The sequence below is a fragment of the Ursus maritimus genome, unplaced genomic scaffold (assembly GCF_017311325.1).
Source record: "Ursus maritimus isolate PB19 unplaced genomic scaffold, ASM1731132v1 scaffold_1, whole genome shotgun sequence".
Taxonomy (NCBI): Eukaryota; Metazoa; Chordata; class Mammalia; order Carnivora; family Ursidae; genus Ursus; species Ursus maritimus.
This window is the reverse complement of record NW_024423343.1, coordinates 7,498,073-7,510,103: the sequence shown is the minus strand read 5'-3', so window position 1 is coordinate 7,510,103 and position 12,031 is coordinate 7,498,073. Positions and strand designations below refer to the sequence as shown.

Sequence of the window (12,031 nt, the reverse complement as noted above, 5' to 3'; positions counted from 1 at the left end):
GGGGGGGGGGGCAGGCAAAGGAGGTTTCCAAAATGTAGGAAACAATCCAACTGCATTCACCTTACCCACAGGCACTAAGTTGGTATAAGTTAGCCACTTTGCCCTTGACCTTGTCTAATGGGCCTTCCACACTGGACTGCTTGTGGAGAGGGGCTCTGAGCAGGCTAAAGATGACTGTTTTGCCCTCTGGCCCGCCCGTGAGGGCCTCAGCTTCCTGTCCCCTCCAGCTTCCTGCAGCCACACCCACCATGGGATGTGATCATGAAGTCCTACAGCCTTCGGAAAGGCCTTTGTCTTTTTAATACCTTACTTCCTGGGGAATGTTCTCTCTACATTAGCTTCGAGGGGCAACCTTGGCATTCTGTTAGAACTGGCTGAATATCAAGTCTTATCCCCCCCATATTAACTCTGGTGGCTGGGTTGCTCAGCCCAGGGCTCAGACTTCGGGCTTGGGCATGAGGCAAGGGGTCCTGCAGGTTAACCTGGGCAGACCTAGTGACCTTGGGCTGGTTGACCTTGATGGTCAGTGTCTTCATCAGTCGGACAGTCCTACACTCCTCAGAGTAGTGCTGGAGGGTTAAATCAGATGAAATTTATTTGAAAGCCTTGACCGGTGAGACTGTTTCTCCAAATGTTTGTTAAGACAGCAACCTGGGTATTCTTCTGGTCCCCGCACCATGCTTTGAGACCAAAATCAGAATCCACGCACATTCAGGACTTAGCAACGTGGCTCCTATCATTTCTGCCAGAGTCTTCAGGTATAAACCGTAAAAGGTGTAAATCTGACAGTCCCAATAGTGGTCTGTGTGTTGGGACATTGAGTGTGCCCTCTGCCCCCCCCACCCGAGTTGTGGGGCACATAGTATACACTTAGTTAATGACCATTCCTGCCTTTCCTGCTCCCCTGTAAAGCCAGGCGCCTGCTGGGAAGTCCCAGGTTCACTCTCATCCATGCGAAGTGGCTTCACTCCATACTTCTGCTTTCACCGTCCATGCAGGGGGGTGACTAATGACCACCTCACAGCACTGGCGGTTAAATGAGGTGATTTTGCACAGAGCCCAACACTTAGTAAGCTCTTGATAAACCAGAAACACAGGTGGCTACTATTAATTCTTCATAAGGCTGGTGTAAAGATGAAAAGGATGGGCATATGAAACCATGCGCTGTGAACCGCAGAGCAGACCAGTTTGAGCTATTAGGTGCTTTGAGCCCCATGGCTTGCACGGCCTGTACGGTTGCCGGGTGTTCTGAGAGGAACAGGTACAACAAAAAAGATGACGAAGGGGATCTGGGAGGTTTTTCCTGCCCGTCTTGCAAAACCAGGCCCTGAGAGAAATGACCATGGACCCGCCCTTGTAGAGAGGTCACTTTGAAGAGGGAAGGATGCTCTTCTCGGTTATGAATCCCAGCTCCACAGGGAGGGGTGAGGACGCCACTCATGTGTCACTTTACGATCCTGCCAGAACTTACCACAGCTGGCCCTTAGCCAGTGCTCAGGCAGGAACAAAGGCAAGCGGTCTTGACTGAGGCCCGGGGAGTGAACCCTGCTCTTCCCGGCCCTGCTCGGCTTTGGAGATGTCTCTTCCACATCCTCACACCGGCTTTATTGCTGTGCCAGGTGGATTGCCCGCTGCACAGCCCAGCCCAGCCTGCCTAGCGGCACCTGGGGCCCTTGCCTCCGGCTGGGACTTGCCCACTGGGGTGCTGGGCTTCTGCTTCCAGGCCCTGACTCACCAAAGTGGTCACATTGGAAGATTTCTGCCCATGTAAAGATTTCTTTAAATTCCCTTAATCTGTTTCCAGACTTTGCTGAGGCCCTTTCTGAAATATTTGTCCTTTTTCTTAGGCCTGGAGAATGTTTCAGGCTTATGGGCCTAAAAGAAAGTTTTTCCAAATCCTTTTTTTTTTTTTTTTTTTTTTTTTACAATTTTATTTACTGACAGAGAGAGAGAGAGAGAGAGTGAGACAGAGCATGAGCCGGGGGAGAGGGAGATGCAGACTCCCTGCTGAGCAGGGAGCCTGATGTGGGGTTCCATCCCAGGACCCTGGGATCATGACCTGAGCAGAAGGCAGACGCTTAACTGACTTTAACCGACTGAGCCACCCAGGTGCCCCTTTTCCAAACCTTCTCGCCTCGTGTGGTCAGAAACCCAGAAGAGACGCAGAAGGCTGGCGTCTCAGCCTGTGCATGACCCCATAGTGCCAGCCCCATTGTCCTGGGGGAGGCCATACTTGCTCAAGGTTATATGAGCAGGAAACCGGGTCTGTTCTAACCCTGCTGGGTGAGGACCAGTTCCTGAGTGTTCCCTCACCTGTTCCTCCATCCTCCTTTCCAGCTTCTCTCTGGTTCTGGGACACACCGTCTCTCATACCTAGACTTTTGCTGCTCCCTTTTCTCCTCCTCTTTGTGTTGAGACCCGACCCCTCTTTGCTTTTGCCCCCAGTGATACACATCTTCAGTGCACGGCCCTTCAACACTCCGGGGCTCCTCCTCTCTGCAAACTTTGCTGAGACATGCACTGTGTGTTGAGCGGTGGGCAGAGGACATTTATTCAAAATCCCAGCATGGTTGGTACCATTGTGGTAGTTTAACTGACCCGTCTTTCTAACCCTGAATTGTTCTGAGAGGCGTTTCCCAAAGTGTTTTCCTTGGAACACCAGGTTGCCAAGGTGTGCCTTCTGCCGGTGGAAAGTTCCCGAACACACAGGATTGTGTGATCAGATGAGTCTGTGTGCTCTGTTTCCCTCTGGTAGGTTTCAGATGACTATATGAAGGCTCTGGAAAGTTCCACACTAAAGAAACCTGTTTATTTTGACTAGGACTCCCTGTAACAGAGACTGTCCCTCCAGCCTGTTTGTAAGAGCTCTTCTTACCTCAGGTCTTATTCTAGTTGGCTGTTTTTGCCAGAAAGCTCTTCCCTGTGTTGGTTCAAGTCCAGCTCTGTCATGTCTACACAGACAGCCCAGCTCCTGCTGTTCTTTGGGAATGCTCCTGGAAAGTTTAAATGCATCATCGCAAGACAGTGCTCTGCTTCCCGGGGCTAGATACTGCTGGTTCCTTCCACTCCCATCCTTGCGTGGGGTCTTGAGTCCATTGGCATTCTCGGGTGCCCCCCACTGACCAGGCCCATATCCCCTGATGTGTGGGGCTGGCCTGGAGTGGAGAAGACTGTCACAGGGTGGGGAGGCCTGTGGCCCCCTTCTTTCAGAATTTGGGATTGTGGGGAACACAGAGCTGCTGCATTAGGAAATATCCAGCAGGGGGAGGCGGCCCCTGCTGAGTACTGGAGGACTGACACTGGGGCTGTTGGCTATCAGAGAAGGAAGGCGGCAGCTTGGGGGTACTGAAAGGCCACTGAGGACAGTGGGGTGGTGGGAGGTGCATTCTGGGTGGGAGGAATGGCATGAGTCGGCTACTGTGCCTGGAACAGAGCACACTGGGGACTACTTACTGGGCCTCATCTCCAGCCTAACCACGTGGGCCTCAGAATACCACCAGCCCTCAGGGTTAGATTTCTAATTGCCCACAGACTGCATTCCTTGGTGGGTGGTGGTGTGGGTGCCAACAATGGTGGGCTTTTGTTGTTGGGAGGGTGGGGAGGGGGTAGAGAGTGAAGGAGCCTGACTGGTTTGTCTGTTTTTACTGTGGGGAAAGTACATGTAAAATTTGCCACCTTGACCATGTAGGCTTACTGTTCGGTGTATATTCGCCCTCTTGTGTGACCATCACCGCCATCTGTCTCCGGACCTTTTCCTCATCCTAGGCTGAAACTCTAACCCACAAAACAGTCACTCCCCAGGCCCTGGTAACCACTGTTCTACTTTCTGTCTCCATGATTTGACTCTTCTTGGTCCCTCAGACAAGTGCAGTTATATGGTATTTGTCCTTTTCTGTCTGGCTTATCTCAGCCCTGCCATAATGTTGTCAAGGTTCCTCCCCGAGGCAGCATGTGTTAGATTTTCCCTCCTCTTTATTGTGGATAATAATCCTATTGTAAAAATACACCTTTTTCCATTGTATGGATACACTGCATTTCGTTTATCCATTCACTGAAAATGGACACCTGGGTTGTTTCCACCTTTTGGCTCCTGTGAACTGATTGCTTTGTAAAGCAAGGTGTTCATAGCTGAACAACAAGGGATTCCTGAGGAGCAGAAAATGGGACAGATTTGAAGGAAGAAGAGGGGGGGTCTGTGAGAAAACCGAGGTATGTGGAGAAGTAGGGGGTGAACAGGTTGGCAGAAAGCAGAGGACAGAAGGCTGAAGAAGGCTCCCCTCAGCCCAGGCACAAAGGGGTAGAGGGCCGGGCCAGGGTCCCCCCACCATAGTGAGGCTGGGTTTGTTTGCAGACAGGGAACTGGGGTCCTGGAGGGACACCAGCAGAGATGCTGGCTCTATGGTAGGACTCAGCCAACAGGTCAGAGCCAGGTCCCCTCTCAGCAGTCACTTGCATAGATGTGACTGTTTGGACCTGGAGGCTAGATGAGCGTGCCAGAGGGCCAAGCATAAAACCAGAGAGCCGGGGCCAGGACAGCCACATGCAAGGGTGGGGACCAGCTTCCACAGGCAGGAGACCAGAAGATTGAACAGAGAGTGGTGCCTGGGTGGCTCAGTCGGTTGGGCATCTGACTCTTGATTTCGGCTCAGGTCATGATCTCAGGGTCGTGTGTCCAAGCCCCACATGGGTCTCCCTGCTCAGCATGGAGTCCGTTTCTCCCTCTGCTCCTCCCCTACTCTCTTGAGTGTATGCTCTCTCTCAAATAAATAAATAAATAATAAAATCTTTTTTAAAAAGACTAAGAAGGATGAATGGAGGGGTTTGTGGAAGTGGGGGAGGCAGAGACCCAAAAGGAAGGTCCTGGAATTGCCTTCTGTGAGAATGCCGGGGATGCCCGGGCTCACTCTGCAACTTGCCCGGCATTGGGAGGTTCAGCCGGTGTTTGCTGACCAAAATTGAGGGACATAAAGGTAAACGGGCATGTTTTTCATCCTTGAGAATCTTATGGCCTCGTTAAGGGGATAAAAGTCATAACAGCAATCTCGTAGTGCAGGATCCCCTTTGAATTGTGTTGTGCAGTGCCCAAAGGCGTTTCAAGGGTGGGAGGGTCCCTTCTGATCTGGTGACCCAGGTGGGTACTGCAAAGCAGCAGGTGACTGAGTTATTTTCCAGTAAATGAGGCCGAAAGAGTTACGTGTTTGGGAGAACGACAAGTGTCCTATGGTCCTGGCTGTGGTGGTCCCTTGTCAGCGTCCTTCCTTTGACCCTGCAGGTATGATGCTGGACGGGACGGCTACATTGACCTGATGGAGCTGAAGCTGATGATGGAGAAGCTGGGGGCCCCCCAGACCCACCTGGGCCTGAAAAACATGATCAAGGAGGTGGACGAGGACTTTGACGGCCAGCTCAGCTTCCGCGAGGTACCTGCTGGCCCTGAGTCCCTGCACAGAGGGCCCCTGGGAGGAGCCTCACAGTCACAGGTCCCTGGAACACAAGTGGCTTTGGCTTCTCCAGAGCGCTGATTGGACAGTTAACCTAGAGTTCTTTTAAAAATATCTTTAAAAGCTAGTGGACCGCAGTGCTGGCATGGGAAAATGCTTGGTAAGCAGATAGAAAGTCACGGTGGGTAAGACAACCTCATTTGGGTGAATGTTTGGGTGTGGAGAAATCTGGAAGGATGTTTACCAAATAGTGGATATGTGTGGGTGCCAGGTTTTGGTAGTTTTATAATTTTATGCCATTTTATGTATTAAAACTTTGAAATTTTATGATAAGTGTTTAAAGATACTCAAAAAGCAATTAAACAAAGGGTTTTACACTGTGCTCACGGAGCTCCCCACGTCCCCATTACAATCCAAGAATGGGCTTTTTGGCCTTTGAATCCCTGAAATTGCAGGCAGAATTTCCGCATACAGATATCTTTCTGGAAGAGTGCAAGTAGATTCAGTCTGATCTCTAAATGTGTGAGAACTTTGGTGATAAGGCCAAGAGCCATTTCTATCTGGGGGGGGGAGGCTCAGGGACACTGGGTTTCTTCCGAGGCAGGGATGCGGCTCCACAGGAAGGGTTCCTTGTCTTACGTGGTTGAGTTTTATTGCAAGGCCTCTAGGTGTGTCTGTGTGCCCAGGTGTTGGAGCAGGTTTGGGGACAATATCCGGGCTCAAAGCTCCGAGCATTAGCCCAGCTGCTCAGTCACATTCTGTCACATCTCAGCTGGGCCCTCAGGGTCTGGGAGCAGAGAGCGTCGTCCTTGCTTCCTGGTGTGTAACCTCGGTTTTTCCAAAACAGTGGAGTTCTTGTGTCCTGGTTTCTGATGGTGAGAGCTTTGGCCAAGTACACGTCCTCCCTCTAGGCTCGCTAGGGCCCGTGGATGTTCTTCCTGGGGTGCCTGGGGCTGACGCAGCAGCACTGAGTCCCCTCCCCAGCTGCGGTGACACTGGCCTTGCCTCTCAACTGCACAGATCAACTCCAGATAGAAAGTCAGGGAAAACCTGTGTTGGGCATAACCCTCGGGATATTCTAGGCCAGCCTTCTCGTTTCAGAGCTAAGGAGCTAGAGGGCCCAAACGGTCAGCACTTGGCTGGAAATCACGTTCCAGCTCAAGGCTGGACCTGGGCGGCGGGCTCGGTGCCCACGGCCTCCCGTCGTCAGCTGCCATGCTCGCCTTCGCAGCTGTCCGTCTGGCTCGCTTGCCTCTCGTTTGGCTCCTTTGTATCATTTGTGCGACGCATTGGCTCTTTCAGTCCGGTATCCCTGGGGTAGAGAAGGTAAATCTTTCGTGTGGGTGAAGCTTTGGAGGTAACGCCTGGGAAAGAGCTTCTGTGGCAAAGTTGTGACCCGGGGGGAACAAAAATCGAGAGGGTGTGGAGAGGTCTGTGCAGGTCACCGGCCGAGCTAAGACGCAGTCCCAGGAGTCACCCGGACGTGCTCCTCCCTGAATCCAAGATGCTTGGTTAGCTTTTGCTCAGCTGCGGGTTTGGCCATTTCCCGCAGAAATGCCCACAGATGGACATCAGAGGTTTGGAAATCTCTGAAGTGTTCCTGTGGTAGCCTCCCCCCCCCACCTCACAAAGCCTCAGTGACATTCCTGTCATCCTTTGTCGTTCAGAGCCCCGTTGTAGTCGCATCTCTAGCAGTTGTGCCCAGAGCTGTCGGATTTGGAAGTGTGGAAATGTTTGCCATAAATACTTCACAGCCCAACCTCCTGGTTTTCTTTTTTCTTTTCCTTGTCTTTTTTTTTTTTTAAGATTTGGTTTTTAAGTAATTTCTACACCCAACGTGGGGCTTGAACTTAAAACTCCAAGATCAAGATCTGTTCACTCTACCAGTGGAGCCAGCCAGGCGCCCCTGCTTTTGTTTTTTCTTTCTTTCTTTCTTTTTTTCTTTCTTTCTTTTTTCCTTTCTTTCTTTCTTTCTTTCCTTTTCTTTTTTCTTTTTTATAAATCTGACAGAGAGAGAGAATGAGGACAAGCAGGGGGAGCCACAGAGGGAGAGGGAGATACAGGCTCTCGCTGAGAGAGGGAGATACAGGCTCTCGCTGAGCAGGGAGCCCGATGCGGGGCTCGATCCCAGGACCCTGGGATCATGACCTGAGCCAGAGGCAGACGCTTCACTGACTGAGCCACCCAGGTGCCCCAAGTTATTTGACTTCTGAGCTTCAGTTTTTCTGTCTTTAAAAATAGGGGTGTTAAGGGGCTCCTGGGTGGCTCAGTCGGTTAAGCATTTGACTCTTGATTTCGGCTCAGGTCATGATCTCAGAGCAGTGGGATCGATCCCTGTGTCCAGCTCTGCCCTTGGTGCAGAGTCGGTTTGAGATTCTCTCCCTTCCTCTCCCCCTGCCCCTCCCCTTACTCACACTCTGTTTCTCTCTCTGAATAAATAAACTATTTTTTTTATTTTTATTTTTTAAAGATTTTATTTATTTATTTGACAGAGAGACAGCCAGCAAGAGAGGGAACACAAGCAGGGGGAGTGGAAGAAGCAGGATCCCAGCTGAGCAGGGAGCCCGATGCAGGGCTTGATCCCAGGACACTGGGATCAGGCCCTGAGCCAAAGGCAGACGCTTAATGACTGAGCCACCCAGGCACCCCATAAACAAACTCTTTAAAAAAAAAAGGGGGGGTGTTACTAGCTTTCCCTCAGTACTGTTGTGCGAAGGGAGTTCTCTCTGCATGCCCAAATCAGAACTCCTGATGGCAAGTGACAGAATGCAGCTCCCGTAGCCGGGAGATGAAGAAGGGAAAGTATGTTGGGCACAGTAGTGCAGTGCCTTTCTCTTGTCATATCTCGACTGTGCTTTCTTCTGTGTCCGCCTCACCTTTTCTTTCCATATGGCGTGTTCTCCCTGACACCTGCCAATGTGGCTCCAGGTTCCATTGTCCCAGTTCAGCAACCACGGGGCCCAAACTGGGCTATTGGGGACACGTGCCTACCTCCTGGATCAGTCATTGCACTCAGGGGACTATGACAGGCTGGGTCCAAGTCATGTACCACAGGGCACCATAGCCAACCGTCCCACCATCATCATCACATGGGGGCCAGATTGCCAGACAGACAAAATTGCTTACTTCTGTAGTTCTTTCCTCACAACCTGGCATTTAGTAGGTGCTTAGTGAATGTTTCTGTTCCCTTTCTTTCTCTTTGAATCAACTTGACCAAAGCAAGTCACATCCACATAAAAGCTCTTTGATATCAAAGATACGTTTCCGTTAAGTCTATTATGCTACTTTTCCCCAGTGTACAAAGCAATTCATCTTTCTTTTAAACCATTTCCTTTCCAATTATTTTTTTTAAAGCTTTTTATTTATTTATTTGACAGAGAGAGAGCACAAGCGGCAGGCAGAGGGAGAAGCAGGCTCCCTGCCCAGCAAGCAGCCTGATGCAGGACTTGATCCCAGGACCCTGGGATCATGACCTGAGCTGAAGGCAGTTGCTTAACTGACTGAGCCACCCAGCCACTCCTCCTTTCCAGTTATGAAAAGAATGCATGTGGCGGCACCTTGCTGGCTCAGTCGGTAGAGCATGTGACTCTTTGTAACTCTTGAGCCCAGGGTTGTAAGTTCAAGCCCCACATTGGGCATGGAGACTTCTGAAAGAAAGAAAGAAAGAAAGAAAGAAAGAAAGAAAGAAAAAGAAAATAATACATGCACATTTGGGGCATTTTCGAAAAATGGTGTATGTGGAACCCTTAAAAGTGTTTATGTAGCAGTGTTCCATGACCAGAGACCAAACGCTGACAATGTGACGAGTAAGGTTAGCAATTCTATCTCCATAGCTGTAGTCATCTGGAACTGAATCCCAGACATTCCCCCACCTCCTTCTCCTTTGGAGGCAGGCAGAGAAGCCTTAATATCCTCCTCTCTTTTTCTTGTATTCCTCTCTCATTCCATTATATCTCTCTCGAAGAATTGCTCCAAGACCAGATGTGTGGTCATTTTGTACAAAGGTTGGGTGATGGGTTTACTGGATACCTGTCAGTACTGGGAATTGTGGGTTCCATTTTCTCTTTCTACTCTACCCTCCCTTGGGTGGCACCCTGGCTGTGCTGGGTTGCCCATAGGCCTTGTCATCGTTGATCGGACCATGGATGGACCACTGGCCAGACTATGTCCACTAGATTCTCTGTCCTGGGAATTTGAAATTGGGGTGAAATAGTAGAAATTGGTTCTGCAGATGGCTGTTCCTTGCAAGAATAAGTCAACAAATACCTCCTTTTTGCTTAAGTCAACAAGTTCGTTTCTTTTACTTGCAATCTTAGAGGGCTAACTAATTCAGGGCAAGTGTTTGCATTACCAGTCAGAGTCATGAATTTTTTTTTTTTTTAATTTAGGGGTACCTGGCTGGCTCAGTTGGTAGTGCATGTGACTCTTAATCTTGAGGTTGTGAGTTTGAGCCCCACGTTAAGGGTAGCGTTACCTAAAAAAGACATTAAATTTTAAAATTCTTTAAATTTATCAGAAGCATTTGATAGCTTATGTCTGAAATCACTGTTTTAGCTTTGTTAGTTCCCTCTCTGTTTCTTTGTTTTCTGCTTCTCTCCCCCCTCCCTCTTTGCTCATAGTCACAGCTAGGACACTTTCCAATTCCCCACAACATACCAGCCTTTGTGGACTATAAATAGGAAGCCAAACAAGGCTGGGCAGTTGGAGAAATTGTCATTCAGGAGTTGATGATTATAATAAAATCAAATGGGGATGCCTGGCTTGCTTTTCTAGAAGACTGAACATTTTCAGGTTGAGCAGGATTTTTTTTTTTTTTCCTTTAACTGGCTGGGGTGGGGACCCCTAAGTTATGACAGGGCTGCTGTTGGTCCTCTGTGAGCTGGCAGAGTGAGAGTAAGCACATGTGGGGGAAAAGATCCATGAGGAATACTCCAAGCCCGCCTGTAAATACCTCCACTGTAGATGTGAGAAAAATGAGTCTCCGGGAGAAGGAGACAACCACCCCTCTTCCACCACCACCACCACCACCACCACCACCACCACCACCAAGGCCACTTGGATTTTTGCTAGGCTGCGGCCATGCGCCATCTTTCTAGAGCTGCTGTCCCAGTGGGGAGGGGCTACCTGTTGTGTATTTGCCTTGTGGAGCAAGGGAGGGGTGGGGGGTGTTCTGTAAGCTGTAAATATTTAAAGGGTGGGCAGGGTGCTGAGGGACAGGTTTTCACTCCTTCCGTCTGCAGCTGGCTCACATTTCCAGGGCTGCCATCTTGGCGGCTGCATTCTCTCCCATGAGAGCCCCCTACAGCCGTCCCCCCCAGCCTCCTTGCCCTCCACCCTGTTCTGGGGAAGCCTCACCTCCGGAAGCGCTTGTTTTCTCGGACTTGGAGTCCGCGGTCTGGCTCTGACGGTCTGCAGCAAACTGAGTCTTTGCCGGCCTCTAGTGAGGAAGTTGGAAGCTGCAGCTGGATGAACGTGGCGTTTCCGTGGAGCCAAGCGGCCTCCACGGCCTCCACGAAGCGACGCTCTTTGAGCGTCTTGCTTCATCCCTTGCTTCACATGTGGCAACGTCCACAGTGAAGTTACGAGACCCAGGGCGAGAAGGACAAAGAAAGGCTTCTTCGCGTGGCATTTCGGGGTGGCGGTGCTAGAGGCTGAGACTTCCACTTACCGAAACACACTTCCCTCTGGGGACTAAGAGTCTTGGCAGGAAAGGACAGCCGAGTTGGAATTTGGAAAGCCCGTTGGAGTTGTTTGGCCCCTCAGTCTACTTTAGGTAATGTTCTTTTCCCTGGGGGAAGCCGTTCTTTAGAGGGGATGATCGTGAAAACAAAAGCAAAACCCCCGAAAACTCAGAATTCCCCTGTAGATACTTGTGCTTTACGTAGCACCTAAAACCTGGAGAGGCCTCTTTTAGGGCCGACTTGGAAAAACAAATTACAGAAGCTTGGACAACAGTGGTTGGACAAATTCGCCAAAATTCTTCAGAGAAGTAAAAGCCGTAAAATCGCCTAGGGGAAGGGCTGGAAGGTGGGAGACCTGGCTTTTCAACCTGGCTTATTTATTTAAAAATGTATCCTTTGGCGGGGCTGTGGGAGATGTAGCCCGTGGAGGCTTTCGTACAAATTGGCTTTAAAGATTCATGCATTCAGAAAAAAAAAAAAAAAGATTAATGTATTCAGGCCACAATTTGGAATCTGGAGGAAGAGGATGGATTATTCCATAAATGGTGTGGGGATTGCTGACTAACCATTTGGAAGAAAATAGGGTTAATGATCAACCTCACAGGCTAGATCAGAATAAATTTCAAAGATTAAATATTTACACGTTTAACAAAAAAAGGAGTCATAAAAGCAATAGACAAAAACATAGGTGATTGTTTCTGTAACCTTGGTGGCCAGAGAGGTTTTTCTCAGCATAACACTGGTGCACTGGTGCAAGAGAAGAAAAAGTCTGATAATTTATATAAAATGTTTGAAAGTCAAAAATGATCATAAACACGATTAAAAGGTAAGTGATAGCTGAAGTATTTGAAACATACCAGGTTCTATAAAGATGTCTTAGAAAACACTTGTGAAGGGGACGCCTGGGTG

The 12,031-nt window shown here is 49.7% G+C and overlaps 1 protein-coding gene across 2 annotated transcripts in view; it reads left to right on the top strand.

Annotated features, from left to right (window-relative positions):
- Positions 1-12,031, top strand: part of EFHD1 (EF-hand domain family member D1) — a 43,091-nt gene that overhangs the window by 17,192 nt on the left and 13,868 nt on the right. For both annotated transcript variants that reach the window (XM_040638996.1, XM_040638988.1), the window contains exon 2: positions 5,273-5,420. In XM_040638996.1, the coding sequence (XP_040494930.1) occupies positions 5,273-5,420 (148 nt within the window). The remainder of the gene's footprint in view (positions 1-5,272; positions 5,421-12,031) is intronic.